Raw genomic sequence first — 27,963 nt, forward strand, 5'->3', positions numbered from 1 at the left:
TGAGGAAGCGACAGCGAGCACTAAAGCCGTTCCCGGCAGAACACTGTATGTTGTGCATTTTTTTACATTAGCGCGTATCCAGAGCAAAAGATTGATACCATGAGGATGACCTACACCGTTGCTGCAAGGTATTGCCAGCCGTTGCTTGGGACAGTGGCAGAAATACAACTGGCATCTGTTGGTTTGAACATTGCACGTCTGTGACAACATCATTATCAGTTAGCAGCTGGAGTAAGACGTCGCACCAAGGGTGCAGAAGGCAGCCCCCCCCCCCCCATGTCGGGTCCGTTGATGCCAAGGTCTAGGCTTGACGTGAAAAGCAACGATCACCCTGCTATGTGTCCGTACGCTTTCGCCGCAACGTCGGTCTGGTGGGATACTTACGCCCTCGTAGTAAAAGCCGGGTGTCACCAGATCTTCGCATCCCTGGTGGGCAGGGATACGAGCCGAGACGAATGCCATGAGGGACATGGAGATGATAGCCGACGCGTACTTCATCGTGCTTTCTGCGCCTATATCGGGAGAGGTAGAGGTGCAGGACACTCAATCAGCTTTGGGACTGGGGATAAGAATGACATTTATATTCAAGGATTAGCACAGTTGTACAATGAATAGCGGCGTTACGAATGGGTTTACGTATTGGACGAGAACGATGACAGCAGGTTGTTAGGACGTTCGGTGGAACAGCTCGCAACGCGGTCAGAGTTCAGTCCAGACTCGAAGCAGGCGAAGTCTATGTATCTGGAGAAGCTGTTTTGGCCGAGCGCATGTCGCATAACAGAAACGATGCTTGACAGACAATTACATACGACGAACGCAGCCATGTCTAAGCGCCTTTTTGTCAAGGAAAGACAATTGCTGCCTCTGCACCCTGACTCGTCCGCGAGAGCCAGCACCTAACGTTACGCTGATGCTAGCACGGACAAGAGAGGAGAAGCGATCTGATACCAAGTACAGTGAGTGGTCTTTCGTGCATTGTCTGCGAGGAAGGAGCTCATCGCGCGCGTTACGATTGGGGGGGGGGGGTGGCATTGTTTGCTTCTGCCGCATGATGCAATGATGGCTGCTGGAGATTCCAGTCCCCGCCTGTTATGGTTGCCAGGAGATGGGATGGATGGGTCTGCTGGCGCCGCCTCCCCCAAACCCACCTACCGCCCGACGGCCGCCACCGCCGCCGCCGTGCCCGATGGCGTAGCTGACGGGCCAGGGGCAGCCCATCGCGCGGGCAAGGCACCCAGTATCTGAGTACCTCGGGAACAGGTACTGCGTACGGGACCCAGGGTGTCGACAGGGGCCGCCCGACCTTGTGGTTTGCGCGGGTCTGCAGGGAGCCCCGGTCAGGTGCGAATGCTTCCTCCGTACTCGAAGGTAGGTTGGTAGTTAGCCTGTACCTACTTTGTACTAGCATGAATGCTGCCTGCCCGGTTCAAGGCCACCCGTCGGTTCTTCCCCATCCCCCATCCCCAGCTCGGCGGTCTCTGTTGTTACCCTTTCATGCATGGCCCGGACGCATGGATAAATAAGGTGGAATCCGTGGCTGCAGGTCCCCGCCCCCTGCAGGCCCCCGCCGCAGCCCCTGAGGAAACCAACGGCGGCGGCGGCGGCGGCCTCGCTCCACCCAATCTGTCCAGGGCCTCGCCTCTGGTTGTCCTGGCCACCACGGGAGCAGTCGGGCGTCGCAGCTCGTTCATGGCCGTCGTCGTAAATAGCGACCCATTGTTGGGATGTCGCTCATTGTGAGAGGGCGCGGTGCTAGATGATAAATCAATCGTCCGTAGTAGTAGCATAGCATTTCGTCCGTAATACGGGGTACAAGGTGCACGTGTTCATGCGCGCCACGCGCGGCTGTCGGTACTTGACGTAGAAACAAACACCCCCCCGTTTCGGGTCTGGAATATAAACAATACCAACGCCCACCACCACCCAGCTTCCAGACAACGCACAGCGTACAAAGTACCTCTGCCCGCGCACGCATCGCCGGTGGCTGCAGCTCCGAGACAACCGCATCGTGCCCCCCCGCCGCCAGCGACTGTGACCACTGCCGCCGCCCGAGGCAGACAAGAAACAGAAACGGGAACAAAAACAGAAACAGAAACAGAAACAGAAACAGGGGACAGTGGCAGCTCAAGACACGTTCGACGCGCTCGGGCCCCAGCATCCAACCTTTTTATCCCATCGTCGTCACCGCCCGACGACGACCCCGTGCCGGCGGCCACATCTCGTCAGCAATACCATCCTCCTCCTGCTTCTTCTCCGCCGCCTTGCCTGGCGCGTTCTGTTTCTCTTCTTTGTCCTCCTTTCGTTTAGTCACTGCGCGCTGCCGCTTGGTTTACGGCCGGACACCAGCGCTGCGCTATTGTTACAGCATATTACAGCACAGCACAGGTTCCGAGCTCCGCTTCTTGCCCTGCCCGGCATTATTTGTTATTACTACTAGTTATCACGCCTCCTCTCAATTATCTGCTCCTGCTCCCCAGTCAGCAGCCTCCACCGCCACAACCACTACCCCCCGGTCGTTCAGGCCTTCCGTTGCCCCCCGCCCCTGCCAATGTCCAGCGGCTGTCCAATGGTCCCGCGCGGTTCCTGAGACGCGCAGCACGCTTTACCCTCCTCGCCCATCGTCCCCCTGGCGGGCGCCCACCCATAGAGCCGGTGCCCCTGGATACGACGAGATTGGGGATGAGAAGCCGTTGCGATTGATGACAGACAGGCACCACCAGCAAGCAGTGCCTACCAAGGGTCGGTAGGATTGCCTGCCTGTCTGCCGGTCTAACAGTCGCGCCCGTCAGCAGAACACCCAACCAACCATCCATCACGCCCCGGCTCGCCGCTGTTCATCCGCCGCCTCCTTTCCCTGAGCCTTCCCTCATGACGGGTCTGCTCCTGCGAATCTGCGCCGTCGACCATTGCTGCTCCCTCGTCGCCCATGACTATCGCCACCTGACGCAGGCCCATCACCGAGCGCTCGTCGCCAGAGCTGCCCGACTGCGGCGCCGCAGAGCCACCCGGGCTCCATCCACTCCTTTGACCCAGAAGCGCACCACCACCACCAGCCATCTCCCGGTCCACCATCGCGCCGGGAGCACCATTCACTCGCTACAACACTCGTTACACTCGTTCGACAAAGTTTTGCCGCACAGGGCGCGCCCGAGCATGGTCGCGCAACACGAGATTCGTCGTCGGTCCTCAGCCGCCGACAGGACCTCCCCCGTGCGCGAATCAGCCATGACCCCTGAGGCTACTGGCGCTACCTCGTCCATCTTCTCTCCGCCATCTGACCGGGCACGCGCCCACTCGCGCACCCAGGCCCAAGACATCGACTTCGCCCGGGCGGAGAACGCCACTAGAAGACTACAAGGAAGCACCGACAACGACGCGGACATGATGCCGCCGCCCCCCATACCCGGCGACGCTGGCGCCGCGGGGCGTCTGTCGCGATCCAACTCGGCGGCATCCCGCATCACGAACCGCCTCTCCCTGACGCTGCCCATTGCTCTCCCCTCGAGCGATCCGTCACGACCGATCCTCAGATCCGCCGCCGGCCCCCCCGCCATGCCTCCGACCCCGGTCGAGCAATCCATCATCGCCTCACCTTCCGACGCCAATGGGTTCATAATAGCAATCGCGGCTCAGGAGCGTCGGGTGCTGGAGCTGCGGGAGGAATTGGCTCGGGCAGAAGCGGATCTGTTGACGCTCAAGAAGCAGTGGACCGCCACAGGGTCTTATCACAACAGGTCGGTGGGCCACGACCACCACCCAGACACACCGCAGCAGGGCACGCCTGGCGCCGCGCTAGACGACGAGAACGCCGCGTCGCGACGGAGCGTGGACTTGGACCGCAGAAAGATGCTACTCCAGAACCAAGGCCAGAATACCCCGACGCAGAATCGCAGGCGTGTCATTCGGGGCGGGCACACGCGCACTCTGTCTCTGCTCTCGCCGGCCAAGCTACCATCGGGGTTCTCCGTGCTCGAGGATGGTGGTGCGGAGGGTCCCAAGGTGCCGCTGTCAGCTCGGACAGCAGCCAATTCTCCCAGTCCTGCGCTCTCGAAGCGGGCATCGTGGCAGCCCCGATCGGGCCACGACTCTCCGATGATGCCGTGGCTTGTCGAGGACTTCAAGCTGGGCTTGAGAGCCTTTGTGGAAGACATACGCCAGATTACCGTCGGAGACGAGCCCATCACGGGCCACGCCAGCCAGACCACGCCGCCGACGCAGAACGGGTCAGCGGCCAGCAAGCGGTCGTCAGCCAGCCTGGAAAGGAAAGCGTCGATTCAGTCGTCGCGCTCACGGAGCAGTCTGGGCCTGGGTCTGGACGCACCGATTTCCGGCACATCAACGCCCACCCCGAGCAGCAGACAGGCTCCTGCGGCAGCGGTGGAAAAGCCCAAGCCGATGAGGAACAAGCGGTTCTCGTGGACGCCGCTGGGATTCGACGCCGTCGACGATAGCGACTGGGCCAACTGGGACTCCCCGGGCCCGTCCAAGTCGCCGCGGTGGAGTGGGTCGACGATGAACAGCACGGGGCTCGAAGAGATAATGTCGATCCCCGAGGCGGGCGAGGAGAAGTCGACGCCGGTGTACGTGTTGTGGCACGAGTGGGACAAGAAAGTACCTTGGCTAATCTATCGGCGCGCAGGAAGAACAGGACGATAACGGGAGAGGCGCCACTGCTGTCGCCGCAGAAGCTCGAGGAGATTCTGCCCAGCGTGGTGAATAGGCTGTCACCGAGCAACCTCAAACGTACGGCCAACAATCTGATGGACGAGTGGGAGAAGTCGCTCGTGTCGCCCACGGCGGTTGACAAAGAGAATGAGGCGTGAGGCGCGCGCGCGCCATGCGGTGACTATTGCAGAGACGCGGCCACGTTGGCTGAAGCTGGACCGGCGAGCACCACAGCCGCCACGGAGCCCGCCGCGTTGGATTCGAGATCGAGAAATTACATGGATGTACAGATATGACTGATGATGAATATATGTGGCATGACTGCAAGCCATCTGCTTCTCCGGTGGGTTTGCCCATGATGACGTGTGTGGATCAATTGGCGTGATGGCATCGTGAGGTTGGTTGGTGCGCTCGCCCGGCTGAGATGGTTGCCACGGGCCAAAGACGACGATGGCGGATGACCACTACCGACGGCCATCGAGAGCCGTCGGTGACGTCGGCTTCAACTCGCACTTTGTAGGTTGTCTAGCCGGGACATGAACGAGGCCGGCGTGGCGTCGCTAGCGGCGGCTATCGGCTGCGACAAGACAGACGAAACCGAATGCGAGCGCCTCCATTTCTTGAGCATCTCCAAGATTGAGCAAAGGCCGTCGTCGTTTAGCGCTGCATGTGTACGTTGGCGGGCAAAGGGAAACCACCTATTGACGTTGCTACCTCGCAGTCCGCAAGGGAGCCGCATGGACCCCTCTTCCGACGGTTTGACTGACGTACGTATGTGGTATGTAGTACTACTACTCAAGGTAGAGAGAGCTCTTGGGTAGTATACAGTATATACTACGTACGTTACGACGCCCAAATAGGGTACTAAGATGGAGGGCATATATATATGTATGTATGTATGCATGCACGTACTTCGCATGTTGCAGCTGCATCGGTAGGGCAGCGTGGCACGAGCCGCTCGCATCCATCCTTGCCATCCATCCACGTTTGCCTTTGCTTTTGAGCTGCCGATGCGACGCCAACGGCTCCCGCTCTCCGCGGTCGGGTGGGACGGACGGGATAGACGGGATAGACGTGATAGAAGGGCGGGGCAAGCACAACTCTTGCCGTCGCCGTCTGGGGCGGGCTGCATGAACCAATAATGCGACCACCCGTGCTGGACGGGCTGCTGGTAGGTAGGTACCAAGGTAAAAGTTGGGTAGTAGTGCGTGCTGGTGGTATATGTAGCGGCGGTGGCGGGCTATTGGAGGTGCGTCCATTCATTGCGGCTTTGCTCCATTGCCCGATTTGCGCCACGGCATGCAAAGGGGGAGAGCGGGTGGATGGGTGGATGGACGGACGCGAACCTGTCCGAGTGGGTGGAATGGTGGCGGTGGTGGCGGAAGAGGTCATGTCGCCGCACATGCAGATGCAAGATACGGTAGCGATGGACGCAGGTACGATACGATTTACGAAATATATACATAGACCTGAGCGGCACGCACGCTCGCCTTGGCCACTGACCGGCAAAGGTTATCCTGTCCCCCCCCCTTCGTCTTTCTATGACGCTTCACTGCCTAGGGCGACGGCTTGCTTGATCTTGAATAACAATATAGTTGCCTCCTATCCCCGCTTTGGTGTCTGGTGCAACGAGCTCGGTCCGGGGCATCACTCATTTACAAGCTACTTACTCACACGACGGAATCACACAGAGGCGGCGCCGAGTGAGTACAGCCGTCGCATCACGCGTGTCTGGCGGGAAGCGGGAGGTCTTGCCCTTCTCATCAGCCAAAACCCAACCTGGCCTGCCTCGGTAGTTATAGTCACGAAGAAACCGTATACACAAGACGGCTGTGGGCCGTCGGCTCATATGGCTCTTGAAAGTGGTATAACTGCACGGTCGGGTCGAGTGCTCTTGGGATTCAGGCCTTGGTCACGAGAGAGACATCACGGTTATCATACACAAAGGATCGCTTCGAACAGCCCCCCGAAATAATCCGACCCGACCCTACACCACGACAACCCCCCTCCAGGGCAACAACAAGCCCTTTCGACCTTGAGGCAAAACCCCATTTGCGCTGCATCTGTCTCAACGGCACCCAGCCCATCTCGTCATGGCGGGCCGCGCGTTCAAGCCCAAGCTCGCGCCTTCGCGTACGCCGCACAGCTTCTATCCCAGCTCACGATATGCGGTATGTCGCCCATATATGCATGCATCCATCCATCCCTCCAACCACTCAACCCCACCCTAATTCCCAAGGATCGTGGGACTGTGATACTGACTGTCACGCGACGGTCCTCAGAGCTTCGTCAAGACCGTCTTCTCGCAAAACGCCATCTTTTTGTTCGCCGCTTTGTTCCAGCTCCTCGTCTGCGTCCTCCTCCCCGACGGCTTTGCCATCGTCCCCGCCGCCGTCCTCCTGCTTGGCTATGTGCTCTCCTCGCTCTTACACCTCCTTTCCCAGCACCATTCCACGCTCTTGGCTTGGTCCCCTCCCAGCCCGTACACGGAGCACGTCGTCCCCGGCCGCGCCACCGCGCAGTTCCCCTCCTGCTCCTCCTCCGGCGGCCGCGCAGTCTTCGCCTCGGATACTCCGGCGTCGCAGGGCCTCGTCGTCTTCAACCTCGGCGTGCAGACCAACCACCCGCTCGGCTGGCTCTGCCCGGGCGGGCGCGAGACGTCGGAACACTTCCTCGCCATGCACGCTGAGCTGCTGAGGGACCGTGGCGGCGACAGCAGCCAGCACGGTCTCATCGCCGGCAACACGTGGCGCGGTAACGCGGGCAACAACGCGAGCACCATCCTCGTCACCTACTACTTCCGCGACGTGCGCGCGCTGCACCGCTTCGCCCACGGGCCGCTGCACCGCGCCGCCTGGGACTGGTACGGGCAGGGCCGGCGGTACCCGCACATTGGCGTCTACCACGAGACGTTTGAGGTGGCGCCGCGCTCGTACGAGACTGTCTACGTGAACTGCTCGCCCATCGGCCTGGGGGCCGGCTCGGTTCGTTGTGGTGGTGGTGAAGGCAGCGGCGGCGGCGACAGCGGCGGCGGAGGGGTGCCGACCGACGACCACAAGGGCGGGGAGGAGGAGCGCTGGGTGAATACGCTGGTGAGCGCAGATGTGCCGGCGCTGAAGACGCAGATGGCGAGGATGGGGCGTGATGAGCAGGGGAATGAGCTACGGTAGGGGCGGGGGCGAAGGAAAGGGGTGTTGTATAGAAGAGGTGATAAAGGGGTTGCGGATAGGCAATCACCTTCGCAGTTGGCGCGTCGGGCATGTACTTATGGTTGTTTCTGTACTCTCATACATAACTACTCCTTCACTCCTGCGCTCGGCCAGGTTCGATTCCGCTTCTCGAGCTCACCCACCCACGCCCAGAATGATCATGTTGGTCGACATGGCCGACTGCCCCCTGAGCCGGAGCTGGCTCCCCTGGAGCGTCCACGTCCCGTTGCCCCAGACCACATTTTCCTTGGTTTTGACGGCCAACGACTCGGGAAGGGGGATAGCAACGTCGTCTCTGATGGGCTCGTAGCCGCCGTTGACGACCGACACCAACACCCGCGTCCCCAGCCGCCAGTACGCCGCGTCGACAACCCCCTCACCCGGCCCCTGAGCGCGGATCCTCTCCGCCACCCCCCTCACGATCAGGTCCCTGACCGGACTCCGGGCCACGACCTTTGCGAAGGCGCCGCGCACGCCCGCCAGCGCCTCGCTCGTGGGCCACACCCACGACGCGACCGCCTTGGCCCCGTGCTGGAACCCGAGCGCGTCCATGGCCACGGCCTCGTCGCGCGTCGGGTCGCGCAGCCAGTACCCCTCGCCGTGGAAGCTCTGCGGGTTGTGCGCCTTGGTCTTGGGCCAGAGCCCGCGCCGCGCCTCGTGCCGCGCCAGGACGTCGAGCCGCCGCGCCACGTCCTGCACGTTGCCCTCGCAGTTGTCGCACCCGCAGTCGCCGTACGTGGCGTTGCACGGGGTGCCCCATTTCGAGAAGGTGCCGTTGGTGCCGATCGGGTAGACGTCCTCCATGATGAGGTCCGCGCCCGCCGTGTACTCTTGGAAGTAGTAGTCTTGGCAGTTGAGCGTCACCGACACGGGGTGGTAGGGGTCGAGCTCGCGGATGGCGGCGCGGGCCTCGGGCAGGAGGTGGAACGGGTCCTGATGGCCGTCGGGTCTGGTGTACGCGTGTTAGTATACGAAGCATACTAACTTACTTGCCCCAATGTCTCTCTATCTCCCTACATGTCGTTTGGGGCTGCTGAATAGGTAGGTAGACACTCACTCGTCAGACCCCCAGTACGAGTATATCGCGTCAAAGTCCTTGATCGCAGCCACCTGCTCTCGCACCGCCGTCAAGTTCTTGTAATACCCGCGCAGGTCGTACATGAACCTCAGGTCCAGCGCGTCCAGGTACTCGTACTCACGCCGCGAGTGGAAGACGGTCGTCAGCGACACCATGCTGTTGAGCCCCAGGTCGCGGTACGCCTTGATCTTGCGGACGCTGTCCTTGTCGCAGAGAAAGTTGTCGCACGAGGCGTAGAAGCCGTACGGCAAAAAGGGCTCGAACCTGTGCCCCGTCGCGGCGCTGCGGAACAGTATCCCGCCGCTCAGGTTGTCCAGCTTGGTCACGCTGCCGGTCGTCTTCTCCGGCAGGAGCGAGAACTCGCTCGTCGTCGTGACGTTTGGTGCTCCGCTCTCGGTGGCGCCAAAGAGGACGACCTGGTACGGCTCGAAGCTGGGCTTCAGCCCGGTGAGGTTGAAGGCAAAGACGTTTCCCGTCGAGCCAGCTTTGACCACGTTCGAGACCAAGACGTCGTTGTTGGAGACGAGGTTGATGGTGAAGACGACCTTGGGTGCCTTTTCCGGCGCGTCGAGGCCCGGCCATGGTTGGCCGTACCACTTGGACACGGCGGCGGTGACGACGAACTCGGCCTGCTTGTCGCTTTCCAGATAGATGCTGTAGCGCGGTTTGAACTGGATATCCAGCGCCGGGCCGCCAGGCAGTTCGGGTGGCTCGACCGTTTGGCCGCCGGGGTCGAAGCTGGGATACCTGCTCTTTCGTGTCAGGGACGAAGAGACCCTAGACTCATGACGCATCATCGCCACTCACTCCGGCTTGTACGCCTTGCCGCACCACCGCGGCCATTCTGGGTGGTTACCCGTCTCCTGCGCGGTCGCGAAGCCGAGCAGCGTCAGGCAAAGAGCTGCGACAAGTCTCATGCTTGCGTCCTTTGCCCGGTCTTGACTCCCGGGCGCGATTGGGGGCGTTCAAACAAATGAAGTAAAAGTGTCCGGAAACATGCACGTCCAAGATTTACTTACTTTTGTTTGTGACATCGCTAATGCAATTTCTACCTTGAGCAGCGCGGCGCTGGTGCAACGTCGCAGCGGCGGCTCAGTCGCTTCCCCCGCGTTTGTTTCCCCATGCGGGAGGTCGATGTGGCCGTCATCTTAGCATGATCGACATGCGTATCTTGAAGCAAACATGACCTGGGGTACGGCAATCAGGTGCCATGGTAACTGTTGGAGAACAGACTCACGGGAGTTGAAATGAAATGGCCTGACCGTCCCTTTTTGCTTTGGATTCATGCCATCGCCATCGCAAGACATCGCTTGTCCCTGTCTGGAGGCAGTCGTGATGGCTTCATTCGCGCCGTTCACGTTCAACAGCTCTCTCACCCACGCGTTTGGTGCGTGAATATCGGCCTTGCCAACCTGGGTTGGCGACGCGAACCACAGTATCTTAGCATTGTAGCTGCAGCATCTTCGCATCATCGACCGCACTCGAGGTATACCAGTCAATCTTTCGTCCTCCATGCGTCCCAAGCCCGCCAGACCCCATGCGTCAGGCCTTGATGGAACACGCAAAACGCCGCACCAACCCCGGCCATCATCTTGTTTCGCCCAAGTCTCTGGACGACCTCTTGCGTGATTTCCGGGCTGAGAGACTTGAGACCGCAGCCGCGAAGCTCAGTTCCTCGACTTCTCACTACAGTTCATCAATGCCTTCGTCGCCGAGCTTGGGTGCTGTGCGAGCTGGGCAGTTCTATTTCGGCAAAGCAACTCTCGTTTAGAGCATCAGGGCGACTACGAACCCGCATCGTAGTTGATGCTTGATGCGCAAGAAGTGGAGAGAATCTAGAAGATTTGTGCAGGCCTTGCTAGCTTTCGCGCATATTATCATGTGGAGTTCTTGCCGCAGGTCGAGTGTAAGTCCATATGTGCCCCTGGAAAACATCTGATTGCGGACCAACATGTTGCACATTCGTATCTCGATAATGATCCATGTTAGCACATCAGACTCAAGGCTACACACGGCTCTCGCGTTCTTGGGAATCACATCCGAGATCCGTGGGGTCGAAAGCTGCTCCGTCTTGGCCTTTGGTCGCGAGTACCGGCCTGAAAAGAGCTCATGCTCCAGGCGGACCTACATATAGGCTTTAGATGCTTCTACGTTCGACTCCACGATCAGCAATGATGCACGGCACCGTTCCCCGTAATCGTCAAGTAAAGAAACGCAGTAGCGTCGGTCTGTGCTCTGTGCTTTTATACGCGAGGGGAAGGCGGCCGACCCCACGGACGCACATGGCGATCCATCTGGGAGGGGCAAGGCGCAGCAGACCGCGTGTCCGGCCGGCGCTTTTGCATCTCATCATCTCCTGGCTCACATTGTCCGCACGCAATAGCGGTCGTCCCTACTTGAGCTTGTTGACGAGGGGCAATAGGGGCAGCGTCCAGTGGCTGGCAGCGGGCAGGAGGAAATGGAGACGCTCATCTCGGCTGCTCGGGGGCAGTGCAACATGCTGGGGCGGGCTCCCTGGCCTAGCCGGCTGCGCAGCTGGGGACGGCCGGAATGCAATTATGCAAAAATTGCGCGGACACGGACGTCGACAAGCCGCAAAGGTGAAGTCTTCCCCGGCACATCTAAGCTCTGGGCGCGTTTGCTGGCTCATGTGGAGGGGATCCGGGGAAGCTGATCTGCACCGCCGTCGTTGTTGTTCTTGTTGACTTCATAGACCGGAGAACTGGAGACCTGTAGAAGACGGTGGTGGTGTCCGGCCGGCCATCTGGCAGGAGCAGGGCGGCTAAAATTAGCAGCGGGGCCTTCCTTCCCCCGTCTCGTCTCGAAATGGCGGGATCCGGAAGCAACGACCCACCCGGGCTACAGCACTTCGAGCTCGGCAGGGACTGTAGGGAGTGCACTCACTCTAATGTCCGTCTGTCTCCCCGCGTGAAACCTCGTCCTCCACCCACGCTTGATGCCTTGTCCCAGCATTCGAGCGGGTTCGCGTTACAGAGTACAGACGCTCCGCGCGCGGCCCCCAGCTCCGTGCCGGCCAATTCGTTCGGGCCGAGTGACATGACGGTTGCTGTCACCGTCGCCGTCTCGTCCGCCTGCCCACACCGCGCGCGCTCCCTGCGGGATGAGGCTCGTTGGACCAGATGCGCAGCCACACCCGCGAGTCCGTGGCCGTCGACGTGGGCTCAAGGCACTTTGCCCCCCCTGCGGGCCAAAACGGTGACCATTTCGACACTGCTACGGCGGCGTACGTATTCGCTGAACCCCCGTTTCAGGATCGCGGTGCACAGCCTCACGGCACGCAAATTCCCCACGGCGGATGGGAGGGGCCCCAATCTGCGTATCCGAAGTGGCTTGTTGTTGGCCCCCTTTGCTGGTTCTGCAGGAGGATGGCCGCAGGATCTCTCCATGGCCATTCCCGCATCCGCAGCCCCTTGCACGTACGTATGTTGTATTAGGAAGTGGTGCTGGTGCTCATGTGCTGTGTTCCTCGAAGGGGGCCCCTGTCAGGAAATCGACAAGATCCGACACAAGCTGATTATCGATCTTGATCTTTCCTCCATTCTCTTCACTATCAGCATCATCAGAGACTCTCACTCGCTTTCTGGGTCGTCTTCGCTCTCGTATTGTTATTCGTCGTCCGACCTTGTCGCACGCAGCTGTCCAGCGTAAGATTGGCCACTGCAAGTCACTCTTTCGAACGCGGCACCCTTCAAGACGCCCGTGCTTGCGTGGAAACTGTTCCGTTGAAGATTCCGTCGGCGGAGAGCCGCACGGCCGAGGAAAGCACACCACCTGCGCCGCTGACAAAGTCTGTACCTCCTTTTCAAGCCCTGAAACGGGATCGGCCTTGCTTGTCCGTTGCACTCTCAGGGCTGCCGTTCACTACCCGAGTCCCTCTTTATACACGCAAGCTGGGCTTGCCTCTTGATATCATCGCGACGTAGTGATTTGGCTGTGGGCTAGATCACTTATACCACCAACCTTTGGCATCGCAAGGCTCTTGGCGCTTGTCTGTGCGTGCTGCTGCGCGTACGGGACGCAGTGGCCATGAAAGGCCTTGCAACAGCGGCGACGCTGGCGTCGGGGATCATTGGACAAAGCGTTGTCGCGCTCAGCGTAAAAGCGGAAGACAATGGTACGTCGGCCTGCACCGACCTCGCCGTGAGCGGGCGGCTAACTGTTCCTCCAGCGTCGCTAAAGAGCGCCGCCAGCACGGCCGCGTACGGCCTCATGAAGTACTACACAGGGAACAATACTGGAGATGTGCCGGGGAACCTGCCCGACCCATACTACTGTTAGGATAGCCACGATATCGCCAAGGGTCAAGACAGCTGCTAACAGCTTGGCAACAGGGTGGCACGCGGGCGCCATGTTCGGCACGCTCGTCGATTACTGGTTCTACACGGGCGACAGCACGTACAACGACGAGACTATACAGGCAATCGTCCACCAGGCGTCTGACACACAGGACTTTATGCCCAAGAACCAGACCCGGACAGAGGGCAACGACGACCAGGGCTTCTGGGCCATGACGGCCATGTCGGCAGCGGAGAACAAGTTTCCCAACCCGCCGACGGATCAGGCGCAATATCTGGCGCTCGCGCAGGCCGTATTCAACCAGTACACACAACGGTGGGACGCGGACGACTGCGGGGGCGGGCTGCGGTGGCAGATCTTTTCGTTCAACAACGGGTACAACTACAAAAACTCCATCTCCAACGGGTGCTTCTTCAACGTGGCGGCGCGGCTGGCGCGGTACACGGGCAACACGACGTACAGCGAGTGGGCGAGCAAGATCTTCGAGTGGGAGCAAAAGGTCGGGCTCATGAGCGACAGCTTTGACGTGCTGGACGGGGTGACGATTGCGACGGACAAGACGTGCAAGAGCATCGACAAGGCGCAGTGGACGTACAACGCGGGCGTCCACCTGCACGGGGCGGCCAACATGTACAACATGACGGAGGACCAGGCGTGGAAGAAACGGGTGGACGGAATCCTCAAGACGATTCTGGATCGCATGGTCAAGAACAAGGTGGTGTTTGAGGAGTTTTGCGAGCCACGCAAGGGGTGCAACACGGACCAGCAGACGTTCAAGGGGTACCTGATGCGATGGCTGGCGCAGACGGCGGCGCTGGTGCCGTCGACGCGCGAGGCCATCGCGCCGGTGCTGCGGGGCACGGCGCAGGCGGCAGGGGGCGCGTGCAGCGGGTCGCCGGCGCAGGGCTTCAAGGGCGCGGCGGGCACGGCGTGCGGCTACAGCTGGCTGGACGGCGGCGCCTTTGACGGCCTCGTCGGGGTGCCGTCGCAGATGTCGGCAGTGGCGGCGTTGATCGCGCCCCTCGCGGAGACGGCGCAGGGGCCCGTGACGGACAAGACGGGCGGCACCTCCAAGGGCAACCCGCAGGCCGGGTCGGGCAAGCAGGAGGACCCGCGCACGCAGAAGCCCATCACGACGGGCGACAAGGTGGCCGCGGGGTTTGTGACGCTGGCTCTGCTGCTGGGGGTGATTGGCTCGACGGCGTTTATGGTCAAGTGAGGAAGAGGGGGAGGAGGAGGAGGAGGAAGAGGAGAGTGAGAGCCACTTCTCCCGGACTCGTTGGGAAGAATTCGGGGCTCCCTCGGCCGAGACGCCGCCCTTGGCGTTGGCGCCTCGGGCTCTACGACACCGGGGATTTTATGACAAGAGAAGACCCCCGCATGGCGTTCTGCATCAACAGTCAGAACACGGTGCAAGCTCGGAGACTTTTTGCACAGGAGTTGGAGTCGGGTGGCTGGCTTTATTTCATGTGGTTTTCCATCCCATCATGTACATACATTACCTAGAGGCATAGAGAGGGCAAAGACGTGTACATAGCAAGATACCTACTTCGCTTCATGGCATGGCAGAAGGACAGCAAAAGGGTGGGAGGGGATGTCTAGACACTGCCGCCCGCCGTCAACGACAGTGGGCCAGGCGGGTTCCATTCACCCATCCATCCACCACCAGAAGAAGCCACTCCCATTGACGATGCGCCTATCACACCCCTCCAGCCAGCCAGCTCCCCAGCTCGCTCGACTCTTACAGGGCGCCGCCGGCAGCGGGCCCTTTTTTGCCCTGCGCAGGAGTCCCCGTACGTCCGCCTGTCTGTCTGTCAGACCCAGACGCCACCCACTCCGTCAACCCCGCAACACCATCCCGCTTGGCCTCGCGCATTACGGCGGACCTTTGCCGCGGACGTCACTCCTCCGCGCCAAACCTCCCCCCACACCCTACTTGTCTCTGTCTCTCGACCCTAAGGGGGGAGCCCAAGCTGTGCGTAGTACGTACGTAGTTGGTATTCGCTCAGTGACTCGCGTTCCTCCGTATTATAAAATATCGGACGCGGTTGACATGGGACGGATGGGGGTGACGTGTGTGCCTCTCCTCCGTCTGCCCCTCCTCCTTCAGCTACTACTATTACTCTGTCTCTCGCGATTGGCAATCCTTCCCACTACACTTCAACCTACAAAGTACCGATCATAAAGGGGACTCTTTTCGTGGGAGAGAAGTAGAAGAGAAGAAGAAGAAGAAGAAGAAGAAGAAGAAAAAACGCCAGCAGCCATGTCGTCCAAGCACTTCATCAACGACCCGACGCACCTCGTCTCCCAGGCGCTGCACGCCCTCACCCTGACCAACCCCAACGTCGCCCTCGATGCCGCCCACAAGATTATCTACCGGCGGCCGTCGCCATCGTCATCCGACCAGCAGCAACAAGTCTCCATCATCTCGGGCGGCGGCTCCGGCCACGAGCCCTCCTTCGCCGGCATGGTCGGCCCGGGGATGCTCTCCGCCGCCGTCGCCGGCACCATCTTCGCCAGCCCGTCGGCCGAGCAGGTCCGCCGCGCCATCACCTCGCGCGTCGACCGCGGCCGCGGCGTGCTCGTCGTCGTCATGAACTACACGGGCGACGTCCTCAACTTCGGCATGGCCGTGGAAAAGGCCCGCGCCGCGGGGGGCGTGCCCGTGGAGATGGTCGTCGTCGGGGACGACGTCGGCGTCGGGAGGGCCAAGGCCGGCAAGGTCGGCCGCAGGGGCATCGCCGGCACCGTCCTCGTGCTCAAGGTCGCGGGCGCGCTGGCCGCGCTGGGCCGCCCGCTCGACGAGGTCGCCGCCGTGGCCCGCCTCGCCGCCGACAACACCGTCAGCGTGGGCGCCAGCCTCGAGCACGTCCACGTCCCCGGGCGGGGCGTCGACGCCGACGACAAGCTCCGCGACAGCGACGACGTGGAGATTGGCATGGGCATCCACAACGAGCCGGGCTCCGGGCGCGCGAAAAAGGACCTCCCCGCGCTGGTGGCGACGATGCTCGCGCAGCTGCTCGACCAGGGCGACGCGGACCGCGCCTTCGTCAACGTCACCTCCAACGAGGTGGTGCTGCTCGTCAACAACCTCGGCGGCGTCAGCGTGCTCGAGCTGGGCGGCATCACCGCCGAGGTGGTCGCCCAGCTGGCCGACAAGTACGGCATCCGCCCCGTGCGGATCCTCTCGGGCACCTTCATGACGAGCCTCAACGGCCTGGGTTTCAGCGTCTCGCTGCTCAACGTCGTCAACACGGGCGTCGGCGTCAACATGGTCGACCTGCTGGACGCGCCGAGCGAGGTGGCCGGCTGGGCCGCGCCCGTCCGCAAGGAGACGTGGGAGGCGCGCAACACAGCCACGCGCGACGCCGACGACGGCGCCGGCCAAGAGGTCCAGCCGAGCGGGCTCAAGACGGACGCTGCGGCGGCCACGACGGTGCTGACGAGAGCACTGGAGAGCGTCATCGCAGCGGAGCCCGAGGTTACGAGGTACGACACAGTGGTTGGTGATGGAGACTGCGGCATTGGACTCAAGCGAGGCGCCCAAGGTAAGAAGATGACATGACATGACACACGACCCCGTAAGCCGAGCTTCAATGCTGACAGTTCGCACAGCTATTCTCAAGCACATCAAAGATAAGCCCCTGACGGGCGACGCCGTCGTCGACGTCGCCTCCATCGTGCCCGTGGTGGAAAACACCATGGACGGCACGTCGGGCGCCCTGTACGCCATCTTCCTCAACGCCCTGGTCCACGCGCTGCGCACCGCCTCCGCCGGCGATGCCAGCCCCCAGGTCTGGGCCGCGGCGCTCAAGCAGTCGTGCGACGCGCTCTCGCGGTACACGCCCGCGCGGCCCGGCGACAGGACGCTCGTGGACGCGCTGTACCCCTTCGTCGAGGTGCTCGGCCAGACCGGCGACGTGCGCGAGGCGGCGTCTGCGGCGCGCAAGGCCGCCGACGAGACAAAGGGCATGCAGGCGAGCCTCGGCCGGACCGTGTACGTGGGCGGGAGCGGGTACGAGGAGGTGCCAGACCCGGGCGCCTGGGGTCTTTCGTGCTTTTTCCAGGGGCTTGCCGGACAGTAGGTATCGCAATAGATGTGTGTGCGTGTGCGCATGTGTGTTTATGTATTGCGCGTCGCGTAGAATCGCCCATGCAATGTCCGAGACCCAATCAAAATGGTAACGAAATTGGTGCGGCCACCCACGTGAGTGAAGGCATCCGGCGCTGTTCAGTCATTCTCAAAGCAGTGTTTTCAACGCCTATTCGTCCCAAAGTCTCGCCCTCGAGACAGACCGTAGTGTATGTGTTCGAGATACAAACCAAGCAAGAAGTAACATCCCAAAAGTACCCCGCCACGCCCCGCGCTCTGGAAGACTATGCGAGCAGCACCAGAATCACGCTATCGCCTCGCAGGAACCTAGAAGTCGCCTCGTCAGTAACATTTCCCTTTGATTGCGGACGGCGGTTATGCCAAGTTGCTCCCGCCTCCTGCAGACGAGCGGGCGAAGCGTGCTCACATCTTGCTGATGAAGCGGTCCTTGTTGACCGACTTGGTCATGCCGCCTTCCGTCTTGGACGTCTCGGTCCACATCTCCTTGACGTTCTCGAGGATCATGTTGCAGTGCCGGTCGAAGGCCTTGACGCGTGCGAGCAGCTTGCGATTGTTTCGGATGGAGATGAGGACCTGGATGCGCTCGCGCACGGCGGTCTGGAGGATGGAGAGGGGCCCGGCCGAGAACTCGTGCTCCTCGAGCTGGGCGATCTCGTACTCGCTGCGACGGGGAAGACTTGTTAGTTTTCGCTCTTGTATTGCGCCGCTTTATATCATGCCCATCGGCGACGGGGGAGGGGTTGCGCGACGAGGCGTATTGCGAGGGAGAGGGGGGTTTGATGGGCGTACGTGAGCTCGTTCCGCGACTTGGTGAGGAGTTCCCTGCCAGCTGTTAGCACTTGATATGCCATACGTGCGGGGCTTTGTGTCTTAAAGCGCACTTGATCTTGGGGTCCTCCATCGTGTCGTCTGGCAAGCGGGTGCGGATGGGAGGAGGTAGAGCTGGTGAGGGTGCCTCCAAGGTGGGATGGGTGAAGAGAGATGAGGTTGCGCGTAGACACGCACAATCGCAAGGCTGAAGGCAGGAAGCTCGAAAAGTCGACCCCAGGGTGCTGGCGCGGGACATAATTGGCTGCAGGGAAGGTGTGGGGCGCGACAGGCTGCGAGGCCTGCGAGGCGGGCAGCGATGCCAGGCACCGTGCGCTCCCAGGCTTGGTGCATTTCAGCGGGCAGCCCAGCTCTGGCTACGGGGTCGGACCTCCGCCGACGCAGCTCGCCGGGTGCAAACTCGGGCCACCAGCGCACTACCTACCTTAGGTAGACTACCCGCCTACCGCACCTCAAAGTCCGCTGGTGCCCAGTGGAGGGCGCTGGACATTGACGCAACCTACTAAGGCCGCCGCTACCCTCCACCCACCACCCTCGGCCCAAATTTTGGCGGCGCGCGCAGCCAAGCCAACCTCCAACTGCCGCGACGGCGCCCACCTCCGAATATCCTTTCTTTGCTCCCCGACGTCGCCCGCCCCATCCCCGATCCGTTCTCCCGACTCCGTCCGCTGAGTCTTCAATGTCCAGCCTCGGTACTCCAACGAGCGCATAGGACCCCAATTGATCCTCTCCCCTCCCTCTCCCTCCCCTCCACACCATTTAAATGTCCTTCCGCGCCTTCGCCGTCCGAGCTGGTACGGCAGCCCATGCCGCGAGTGCCAGGAGCTGCAGGAATACCTTGACCATGGCCCAACAAGCAAAGGTCCTGACCTCGCCGTTGGGTCTCCGGCCGGTAAGTCCATGAAAACCCCTCGACACCGCGAATGCGCGCGCTGACATTTTGCCTCTGAAGATGTCGACCGAGGCTTCGACCATCAGGCCGCTCCCTAGCGACGAAGCCGACGATGTCGTCTTCGAGAGCAAATACGGCCTGCGAACCGTCATGCTCAACCGCCCCAAAAAGCTCAACTCCCTCAACGGCTCCATGATCCGCAAGATCGTCCCGCGACTCGTCGAGTGGGAGAAGTCGGACATGGCCAACGTCATCGTCATGAAGGGCGCCGGCGAGAAGAGCCTGTGCGCCGGCGGCGATGTCGCCGCGCTGGCCAAGCTCAACCAGGAGAGCCCCGACGGCTGGAAGCAGTCGGCCGAGTACTTTGGCCTCGAATACAAACTCGACCACTACATTGCGACGTACCAGAAGCCCTACATTGCCTTCATGGACGGCATCACCATGGGCGGCGGCGTCGGCCTCAGCATCCACGCCCCCTTCCGGATCGCCACCGAGAAGACTGTCTTCGCCATGCCGGAGACCACCATTGGTTTCTTCCCCGATGTCGGCGCATCCTTCTTCCTGCCGAGGATGAACGGCGCCGTCGGCACGTACCTGGCGCTCACCAGCGAGCGGCTGACGGGCCCCAACGTCTTCTACTCGGGCATCGCCACACACTATCTGCACTCGACCAGCCTGCCCGACCTCGAGGCCCGCCTTGCCGAGCTGCGGTTCCGCGACGACGATGCGCTCCCGAAGCGTCTTGAGATTATCAACGAGACGCTCGAGGAATTCTGCACTGGCCTGCCTTACGACCAGCCCATGCAGCTGAGCGGCGAGGTCCGTCGCGCCATCGACCGCTGCTTCAGCCAGAACAACGTCGCCGACATCCTCGCCGCCCTCAACGCGGAGCGCGGCGAGACGGAGGGGTGGGCGCAGAGACAGGTCGACACCCTGCACAAGCGCTCCCCAACGGCCGTTCACGTCACGCTCCGCCAGATGCGCATCGGCGGCCGGTGGGACATGGCCGAGACGTTCAAGAAGGAGCACCAGATCGCCACCAAGTTCATGCAGCACCACGACTTCACCGAGGGCGTCACCGCCCTACTCGTCCGCAAGGAGAAGCCCAAGTGGCAGCCCGAGTCGCTCGAGGCCATCCCCGCCAGCGACAACCCCGCCAAGCCCTTCTTCGAGTTCGACGACGAGGCCAAGCTCGAGCTCTTCACCGACCGCACCTACGCCGAGTACCCTTACGCCGCGCTCGGCATCCCTTCGGAGAAGGAGGTCAAGGACCTCGTTGCCGGAAAGAGCTACACGCCCGAGCAGCTGTCGCGGGAGCTGGTGGCATCGCGCAAGGGACGTCAGGGCATTACCGATGTGGTCAAGGAGATTCTCGCGCGGAAGACTACGGTGGACGGTGAGGGTAAAGTCAAGTGGGTCAATGATGAGGCACCCACGACGAGTAGGCTGTAGCAGTGTAGATGGTCACGAGTATATAGACGAGTGTAGGAATATTATTGAGTCTGACGAATTCATCTCGTCTCAGCACCAGATTTTGATCGCCTCTGGGTCCCCTCAAATCGTCCAAAGGTCGTTTTTCTTGTTGGCCCCCAACCGCCGTAGCGCATTCGCTCGCGCACCATTGATCCCAACGATGCTGACTTTTAGCATCAACCTATGCGCCGATCCAGCACCGCTGAGGTATTGTTGCCCACGCCAAACCCCATCTCAGTCAGTTCCATCCATGTGGAAAACAGCCGGGGACGTTATGCCGATATCATCAGCATCAGCGGTCGTCCTCCAGGGCCTTCTTCACAGCTTCAATTGAGGGCATTCCGGGAAGCGATTCAGCGTAAAGGCCCTGGACCTTGGGGAGGTCGAGGTCGCAGGCAAGTCTCCAAGCCCCGAAATGGTAAACGTGGTCAGGTGTGTGAGCTGAAACCATCTTGATGTTGTCCCATTCATGATTGAGCTCCCCAGCTGCGTACTGGCGGCCGAGAGGTCGCTTGTTTGCCATCACAAAGTCCCGGATAGATTCGTCGACGTCAAGAGATTCCTTGATGCGCTCAAGTAGGATCGAAGTCGGGGTCTTGTCGAATTCCTGAGTGTTTCTCAGGTCATCTTGCCAACTCTCCTTGGTGCTATCGTCCCAATCCGGCAGCTGCAACATCTTGAGGATGAAGTTGTTCACGGCGGCTTGCTTCTGGTCAAATTCGGTCTGCTGAGCGCCCTCTTTCGTGGGACGGGCGATGTTCTCGCTGAAGTACTCCAGTAAGCCGGCTTCGCGGGCGCGCCTTTTAAACTCTTCAAGCCAGTCTAGATATTCCCCGGAGCAGTCGAGCCAGTAGTCCGGCTCGCGCATCACGATGTAGCCGTATTTCATAAACGAGCCCGAATCTGTATCGAACAACTCGACCTTCATCGTAGCTTTGCCGTACTCGCCGGCCGCCGAATCACCGTCGGGTTCGCTGTCGGACGATGTTCGTCGTGAAGCTGGGTCGGCTGCTCAACTCCAATCAGGTGTCTATATATATGTCAGCTCAGACTCAAAAGGCAAGGGAAATGAGACCCTTGGTGGCTCATGTTATTGCTTCTTCATACCAGCGCTGCAGAAAGCTCTTTGTTGGCGCGGGGGGCCTGCGGAACGCGAATGCTGCGAAGCAAGTGCGAGCGTTGAAGGAGAAGAGAGGAAGCCCTCGCGTGTTTGCATGAGAGGAGTGGTTTTTAAAGCACGGCTGCCTGGGAGTAAAGTGTGCACTCAGGGCACATTCACGAAGATGATTCACTTGAACTGCCCAGTTCACAGCAGAGCTGTGCTATAGGAGAGGACATGGGGGTTAGCGAGCGGCCGCGCTGCTGCTGCCGCTGCAATAGCACAGGCGAGATGTACCAGCTAGATAGATAAAGCAATTTCTGATGCGCCCTGAATATCTCGTGACTCCAATTTTGAAACGCTTCTGACCCTCTCAACGCCGTTTTATTATCCTCACTTGCTGATGTGCCCAGGTTGTTCCACCTGCCATGTACCCATCACCACCCATTCATTGCCTTTGGCAAAAGGGGCATAGGCGCACAGCAGATGAAGAGACCTTGAAAACAGTCCAACTCCCCCCATGCATAGAGAATCCAGTCTCGCATCCTTTTTGAGTCTTCCCGTTCGCTCAGTAGTTCTTTGCTGAACTTGTCTCCCGGCTTCCCTTGCGTGGTCTGGCTCGCTGCCTGCTCAGATGGGCTGCTCAAGGCCGAACCGTGCCGTGAGCCACGCACGGAGCTCCGACGCGGTGAAGTTGTAATGCTCCATCTCTCCCACAATGTCTCCCAAAAGGTCATCCTCGTGTTCGGTCCCATGCAGCAAAGCCATCACGACTCCGATGTAGACGTCGTCCGACACGCCTCGCTCGCACACCCTGATGAGGTCCCACTCGTCATGAACCTCCTGCATCACCTCGCGAGCATCGTCTTCAGGCAGCCAGCGAGTTGATGGGATCCGTATAAACGTGGCCAAGCGGGTGTAGTACAGCGCTGGCCACATTACTTTGGTGTTCACCGCGCGGATGAGTTCTGGAGGGGAGACCGAGTTGAAGTTTCTCGTGAACATAGAGGAGATGCCCTGTTGCACGCTTATGTGAAGAGAGCTATAGATCACGTTGTTGACAAGGGCTCGCTCTCTGTCGAAGTCAATTTGTTTCAGGCCCGGCTCTGAAGGCCTCGAGACGGTGTCGTCGAGGTATCCCAACAAACCAGCGTCTCGAAGAGAGAACCGGATCTGCTGGAGCCACTTGAAGAAGTCGTCTCCCATGCTAAGTTTCATTACAGTCCCTTGAATCTTCCAAGTGCCGCCTAGGCTCACATGCAAGTTGAATGAGCGCAAGCTGGGATCGGGTAGTGTTTCTACAACACTTGTCGACGAGGTCGACGAGGTCAAGATGAAGTTGAACCGTCTTCCTGGAAACCTTGTCATGATTGAGTCGGTGTCTGATGGCCTTTCTTCAGCCATCGTCGACGTTGGTCGCTCCTATTCTCAGCTCTTCAACAATCCGGTGCCGAGAGACAGAGAAGAGTAGCTGATGACAGTCAGTACTTTTCTTTTTTTTTCATCCTCCGGACTCCTGATCTTAGTGCTCTGGTGTTTCTTACTGTTCTTGTTGACGGTACCGATGCTGGATGTTCGATAAGGGATGGAGCAGGAAAGGTGCAGGAGCATGACGCGATGGATGAGAAGAAAAGAAGGAATCGAGACCGCGATGAATTGAGGCAGACCTTTTATACCCGAGGAATAGCTGACTCAATGATTCACTGCACAGTGAACACAATTGATGCGGACATGCTCGCGGAACCGGGGTGTTGACAGAAACATGCATTGAATTGCACCATGATAACACCAGCACGCAAACTCGGTTCGCAACGCAAGCCATCAGTTGGACCTGCCTTCAATGTGAAGTCTTTGGTTTTTCATCCTCACATCTAATCATGGGATCAGCTGTGTGAAAGCCCCGCTTGCAGAATGTTCAATCTAGTCCGTCGCGCGACCACCTCTAATGAATTTGATGTCTATAATGACACCCACTGTCCAGTCCGGTGGTTTATGGTCACCAAGTGTCTCCTTGTATCCTGCTCGTTTCCCCGGAGCGTTTCAACTATTCAATTACCCTCTTACCAGAGTACAAGGCCCGGGTCCGCCAACTTCTGAGCTTCTCTCCACGATGAAATGATCGTCCAGAGCGTCGCCGCTAGAAGAGGACAGTCGTGGCCCTTATCTCCCTGTCCTTAGAGCTCAGATAGTTGAAACCGCTTCTTGAGCCAATCCCGGACGTCTTCAGCCTTCAGTTTGGCGTAAGCCTCGTTCTCCAGGAGTTCATCGCGGAGGCAGTTGCCATGGACGGTGCGCCCCAGGTAGTGCTGCACGACCGAGACGTAGACGTCGTCCGAGGTGCCCATGTCGCACGCCTTAATGTAATCCCAATCCTTTTGCAGCAGCCTCAACCTCAGCACGGGATCGTCCTCGCCGTCGTTGAGCTGCCAGAACTGCATGAACTTGTTGAGCGTCTGGTAGTAAAAGGCGGGCCGCACGAGGGAACGCCTGACGGCGGCGACGACGTCTTTAGGGCTGGCGATGCTTAGATTCTGGTTGAGGGTTTTCGCGACCTCGTCCTGGAGCTTGACGCTGTCGAAGATGAGGCTGTTGAGCAGAGCGCGCTCCTTGTCGAAGACAGCCTGCTTGAGGCCGGCGTCGGCGGGTCGTGCGATGGCATCGTCGAGGTGCTCGCGGAGGCCGGCCTCTTCTGCGCACTCGCGGATCTGCTCGAGCCAATGGTGGAACTCCTCTGGATACACGAGAATGTCGACCCTTTTCGTGAAGTTGTTGCCGAAAGACACAGTTCCGTGGCTCGAGGCAGACGAGGGGGGACCTTTTGCCACGTTCATGTTGGCAGGGGACCTCGCAGGCTGCTGGCCTTTGTTTGACATTTTGTTTCGAACCTGAGGCTATCATTGAGAAGAAAGCATCGGGGCGGATAGATATGAACTCTCACCTTTCCCATGCTTCGTACAGGACAAATGCTTCGCTCCACAGCTCTACTGTTCGAAGCTCCGGTGAACGACGGGCGGCGCCAGCAAAAAGGGTTGCGAACGGGGCAAGTCTTTCGGGAGAGCAAGGAAAGCCCAAGTCATCGAGATAGAAAGGAAGGTGTGCAGGTGAGAAGCGGGGCCTCACAAGCTGGGCACTGACTGATTCACTTCAGACGACACATGTAAACGGAGGGCGACTCTGCTACGTTCTTGAACACTCAGATTGTGCGGCAACACATGTATAAATTGATCGGGCCTAATCTCGACACACTTCTTCTCCGTTACTTACTAGGCCCAATCAAAACCCCAGAGGCTTCAGCAATATACCCCATTCATTCCGTATTCGTTCCGTAATCCTCCAGCAATCGTTTCTCATGTTCCTCCGTTTGCCTTTCCTGGGGGTTGTTCCGTCATGATGTTGCCGTCTTGTCTTGTGAGTTTTCCCGTCCTTGCTTAGAAGGCAGCGGGGGTGTTCTGCTGGGCGCGAACCATGACGACGCCTTCGCCGACGATGCCGCGGTCGGCTTCGTCGAGGAGGACGGCGCGCATGGTGGTGACCGTGAGAGTTCCCATGAAAAGCTCGCTCTCGAGGTTGAGATACGCGTCGGGGTACGCCTTCTTGGTGACGCGGAGCATCACGTTGATGTAGACATCATCAGAGAGAGTCGGGTTGTTGGCCTTGATGTCGAGCCATTTTCCGTGAAACTCAGCGGCGAGGGCTCCGATGTTGGCATACTCAGTGCCGTCGTTGGTGAGAAGCTCGTCGAGCATCTCAAAGTAAGCGACGCGCTGCTTGCGGGTCTGAGCCGCCACGGCCTTCATGATGTCGATGGGGGTCGCAAGGCTCGCCTCGCCGTCGATGAGGCTCTGGAGAACAGTCTCCTGAATGACGGGGTTCTTGATGGTCTGAAGGATATAGTCCTTCACGATCTGGCTGTTCTTGTCGAAGCGCTCAACCGCGCTGGCCGGCTGCTGGGGACGAATGGCAGTGCCCTCAAAGTGGCCGAGAAGACCGGCGTCATTGATCTTCTCCTTGATGGCCTGCTTCCAGACGGTGTAGTCTCCCACGGTGCGGAGCTTGGTATCAGCGGGGGCAATCTTGGTGTCGACGTGGTCGATGCCGACGCGGGCCGTGACACGGCGGAACGACATGATGAGTTCCTGCCACATATAAGCTGCCTTGACGTTCAGAACGTTGCGCTCGAAGATGGTGATGTTGGGCATCGTGGGGGGAGATGACAACCTCTTGTTGATGGTGATGGTGTTTGAATGTAAAGGGGCGCTTGGCAGCAGTAGTTGATGGGAGTCCAAGTGTCAGGTCTGGATCCAGTTCGGGTTGAGCCTCGAGTAACACCGGGTCTCGGGGCAATGTGTGATTGAGAGTGGAAGTTGTGTGTGTGTGGTGTGGTGTGAAGGAGGGAAAGAAGGTGAACACAACCCAGGGAGAGAAGACGCGCTTTTATAGTCGAGGCGGATCACCGGGCGCCAGCTGTGAACGCGATGATGCCTTCTTGGGGGGCGTGCGTATGCTCCGGCAGGTGGCAAACCAGTGGCATCAGCAGGGGGGTGTTCATATCGTGACAGCCGGTGACAGCTGCCTAGGCGTGCACGCGATAGGGCTCCTGGCGGTTGTGCCGCAGCTGTTCACCTTGAGCTATTGTGGCGATAGGGGTAAATGGCACGCCCCCTGGAGTTGAGGACCTCCGTGTCACGTTTATAGTCACATGCGTGTAGGTGAACTCTTCATGAGCCGCGTAACACCTTTCTCGAGGGCACGTGGCCACGTTCAGTAACGCTGTATTTATGCAGTACTATGAGGCCGAGCGGCCTCTCCCAATGCCCATGATGCGTCCAGTGTGTATAGTGCGCCGTCACCAGTCTGTCTCAAAGCAACGCCATCATCGCCAAACTCCCCATCCATGCCGATGTCATCCGTGAGCAAAGCTTCTCCAGTTTTCCAATCTAACCCTTTCGCAAACCTCCATCAGTTGCTGAGCCAAATACGTTGCATTGTCCAGCAATGCTCATCACGCGAGGCGAGACTCTTCAATGAGTACTCTCCCTCTTGCCAAAAACAACAAGACCTGCGCCAACAACTCCATAGCTCCATGTCTTGTCCATTCCCAGCTCGTCTTCTCTGCATATGAGTCAAGACGGCATATGTAGTCCGCGGCAGCATCCATCATTCAGCGCGGCAAGGAGACCCTTCTATGGGTACTCGTCTTGTAAAAGGCCAGGCAAGTCCTTCAGCAGAATTCGTCATCCGTCAGGACGAGGAAATCGAGCCAGTACACAATGTCACGCATGCTAAGCTCGCCCTGTTCGCAGAGTTCCTCGAAGACGTCCCCATGGTAGCATTTAATGGCCTTGAGAGCGACCGTGATGTACATGAAGTCGTGTACTCGGCTGTGGTGGGTCTTGACGATCTGCCAGAGAAAGTCCATGCGGTCCCTGAAGGCCATGAGGGACGGGAACTCGAGACGATCAAGGCTCACGAACTCGAACATGGACTGCTCGTAGTTCACGTCGGTCAACACGATGCGGCGGGCCATGGCGACGATGTCCTGGGCGGCAGCCGTGTGCGGGTTGAGACGAGCGTTGATGCGGACGAGGAGCTCGGGAGCAATGGTGCTGATGGCAATGGCACGAGCTTCGGTGACGGCTCTGCTGAAAGCACGCTCGGCCTCTGTGTCGCCGGAAGCTGGAGGTTTGGCAATGCCTTTGATGTGGTCTTCGAGGGAGTTGGGCAGCGACCACCAGGTGTGCATGAGCTCCCACTCTTTGAGGTTGTCGATGTCACAAAGCACGACGTCCATTATGCTGTAGAGCGCTGTCGTCACGGAAGTTAGTTTGCATCCACCATTTTTGCAGAACGCGTAGTCTATTATAACCTCTGCGGACGGGACTCTAGTGGGAAAAGTAAACAAGTTTGTGCACAGGCTTTGGTCGGTAGTAAGGAGGCAGCAGCCAAGAGCTCAAGCACGATGTGAACAGATGTATGTTGATGAGAGAGTTGATGCACGACGGAGATGCAGAGCCACAGACGCGAGGTTGAAGGAGAGGGAAAGCAAGAGAGGAACACGCCGGCGCAGGTTGTCTATGTGTAAGAGGGTGGTCGTGAACATCAGTCCTGAACAGACGCGCCACCGGGGCGGCCGTCCCGGCAACCAGCGTTCGTCCGCCTTCCGGGCCTACAACGCCCAGCCACGTGCCTATTCGAGCTGTGAATGTGCATTCCGTTTCGTCTATTATAGATGCGCAGGATGCAGTACTTGCCATGTGCTGTTTGCTGCAAGGTTCTGGCGTTCCAGGA

The 27,963-nt window shown here is 59.6% G+C and overlaps 13 protein-coding genes across 14 annotated transcripts; 5 read left to right on the forward strand and 8 right to left on the reverse strand.

Annotated features, from left to right (window-relative positions):
• Positions 1–1,945: 1,945 nt before the first annotated feature.
• On the forward strand, positions 1,946–4,992 carry JDV02_005063 (uncharacterized protein). Of its 2 annotated transcripts, XM_047986317.1 has the most exons (2): positions 1,946–4,580; positions 4,640–4,992. In XM_047986317.1, exons 1-2 carry the CDS (start codon positions 2,869–2,871, stop codon positions 4,821–4,823), a joined length of 1,896 nt encoding a protein of 631 aa, XP_047842297.1. In that variant the 5' UTR covers positions 1,946–2,868; the 3' UTR covers positions 4,824–4,992. The 2 variants fall into 2 exon arrangements, with proteins under 2 accessions (XP_047842297.1, XP_047842298.1); XM_047986318.1 differs by having other exon boundaries at positions 1,946–4,990.
• A 1,741-nt stretch (positions 4,993–6,733) lies between these two features.
• On the forward strand, positions 6,734–7,835 carry JDV02_005064 (uncharacterized protein; the record flags this gene model as incomplete). Its single annotated transcript, XM_047986319.1, has 2 exons — positions 6,734–6,836; positions 6,948–7,835. Exons 1-2 carry the CDS (start codon positions 6,759–6,761, stop codon positions 7,833–7,835), a joined length of 966 nt encoding a protein of 321 aa, XP_047842299.1. The 5' UTR covers positions 6,734–6,758.
• A 174-nt stretch (positions 7,836–8,009) lies between these two features.
• Positions 8,010–9,869, reverse strand: JDV02_005065 (uncharacterized protein; the record flags this gene model as incomplete). Its single annotated transcript, XM_047986320.1, has 3 exons — positions 8,010–8,823; positions 8,932–9,699; positions 9,760–9,869. 3 exons carry the CDS (start codon positions 9,867–9,869, stop codon positions 8,010–8,012), a joined length of 1,692 nt encoding a protein of 563 aa, XP_047842300.1.
• Positions 9,870–10,100: 231 nt separating this feature from the next.
• JDV02_005066 (uncharacterized protein) lies at positions 10,101–10,466 on the reverse strand (the record flags this gene model as incomplete). Its single annotated transcript, XM_047986321.1, has 1 exon — positions 10,101–10,466. The coding sequence occupies one exon, from the start codon at positions 10,464–10,466 to the stop codon at positions 10,101–10,103; it is 366 nt and encodes a 121-aa protein (XP_047842301.1).
• Positions 10,467–11,910: 1,444 nt separating this feature from the next.
• Positions 11,911–14,829, forward strand: DFG5 (Mannan endo-1,6-alpha-mannosidase). The gene is made up of 4 exons (XM_047986322.1): positions 11,911–12,389; positions 12,528–13,087; positions 13,142–13,246; positions 13,305–14,829. Exons 2-4 carry the CDS (start codon positions 13,000–13,002, stop codon positions 14,486–14,488), a joined length of 1,377 nt encoding a protein of 458 aa, XP_047842302.1. The 5' UTR covers positions 11,911–12,389; positions 12,528–12,999; the 3' UTR covers positions 14,489–14,829.
• A 230-nt stretch (positions 14,830–15,059) lies between these two features.
• Positions 15,060–17,453, forward strand: dak1 (dihydroxyacetone kinase Dak1). The gene is made up of 2 exons (XM_047986323.1): positions 15,060–16,817; positions 16,885–17,453. The coding sequence occupies exons 1-2, from the start codon at positions 15,533–15,535 to the stop codon at positions 17,352–17,354; spliced, it is 1,755 nt and encodes a 584-aa protein (XP_047842303.1). The 5' UTR covers positions 15,060–15,532; the 3' UTR covers positions 17,355–17,453.
• SMD2 (mRNA splicing protein) lies at positions 16,535–18,371 on the reverse strand. Its single transcript, XM_047986324.1, has 4 exons — positions 18,265–18,371; positions 18,173–18,205; positions 17,790–18,044; positions 16,535–17,689 (listed from the first exon to the last, which is right to left on the reverse strand). The coding sequence occupies exons 1-4, from the start codon at positions 18,282–18,284 to the stop codon at positions 17,647–17,649; spliced, it is 351 nt and encodes a 116-aa protein (XP_047842304.1). The 5' UTR covers positions 18,285–18,371; the 3' UTR covers positions 16,535–17,646.
• Positions 18,372–18,779: 408 nt separating this feature from the next.
• On the forward strand, positions 18,780–20,611 carry EHD3 (3-hydroxyisobutyryl-CoA hydrolase). The gene is made up of 2 exons (XM_047986325.1): positions 18,780–19,103; positions 19,164–20,611. Exons 1-2 carry the CDS (start codon positions 18,975–18,977, stop codon positions 20,553–20,555), a joined length of 1,521 nt encoding a protein of 506 aa, XP_047842305.1. The 5' UTR covers positions 18,780–18,974; the 3' UTR covers positions 20,556–20,611.
• A 257-nt stretch (positions 20,612–20,868) lies between these two features.
• On the reverse strand, positions 20,869–21,504 carry JDV02_005071 (uncharacterized protein; the record flags this gene model as incomplete). The annotated part of the gene is made up of 1 exon (XM_047986326.1): positions 20,869–21,504. The coding sequence occupies one exon, from the start codon at positions 21,502–21,504 to the stop codon at positions 20,869–20,871; it is 636 nt and encodes a 211-aa protein (XP_047842306.1).
• An 801-nt stretch (positions 21,505–22,305) lies between these two features.
• Positions 22,306–22,881, reverse strand: JDV02_005072 (uncharacterized protein; the record flags this gene model as incomplete). The annotated part of the gene is made up of 1 exon (XM_047986327.1): positions 22,306–22,881. The coding sequence occupies one exon, from the start codon at positions 22,879–22,881 to the stop codon at positions 22,306–22,308; it is 576 nt and encodes a 191-aa protein (XP_047842307.1).
• A 968-nt stretch (positions 22,882–23,849) lies between these two features.
• Positions 23,850–24,506, reverse strand: JDV02_005073 (uncharacterized protein; the record flags this gene model as incomplete). The annotated part of the gene is made up of 1 exon (XM_047986328.1): positions 23,850–24,506. The coding sequence occupies one exon, from the start codon at positions 24,504–24,506 to the stop codon at positions 23,850–23,852; it is 657 nt and encodes a 218-aa protein (XP_047842308.1).
• A 597-nt stretch (positions 24,507–25,103) lies between these two features.
• Positions 25,104–25,874, reverse strand: JDV02_005074 (uncharacterized protein; the record flags this gene model as incomplete). The annotated part of the gene is made up of 1 exon (XM_047986329.1): positions 25,104–25,874. The coding sequence occupies one exon, from the start codon at positions 25,872–25,874 to the stop codon at positions 25,104–25,106; it is 771 nt and encodes a 256-aa protein (XP_047842309.1).
• A 1,022-nt stretch (positions 25,875–26,896) lies between these two features.
• On the reverse strand, positions 26,897–27,466 carry JDV02_005075 (uncharacterized protein; the record flags this gene model as incomplete). The annotated part of the gene is made up of 1 exon (XM_047986330.1): positions 26,897–27,466. The coding sequence occupies one exon, from the start codon at positions 27,464–27,466 to the stop codon at positions 26,897–26,899; it is 570 nt and encodes a 189-aa protein (XP_047842310.1).
• Positions 27,467–27,963: the final 497 nt, after the last annotated feature.

The sequence above is a fragment of the Purpureocillium takamizusanense genome, chromosome 4 (assembly GCF_022605165.1).
Source record: "Purpureocillium takamizusanense chromosome 4, complete sequence".
In the NCBI taxonomy this organism is placed as follows: Eukaryota; Fungi; Ascomycota; class Sordariomycetes; order Hypocreales; family Ophiocordycipitaceae; genus Purpureocillium; species Purpureocillium takamizusanense.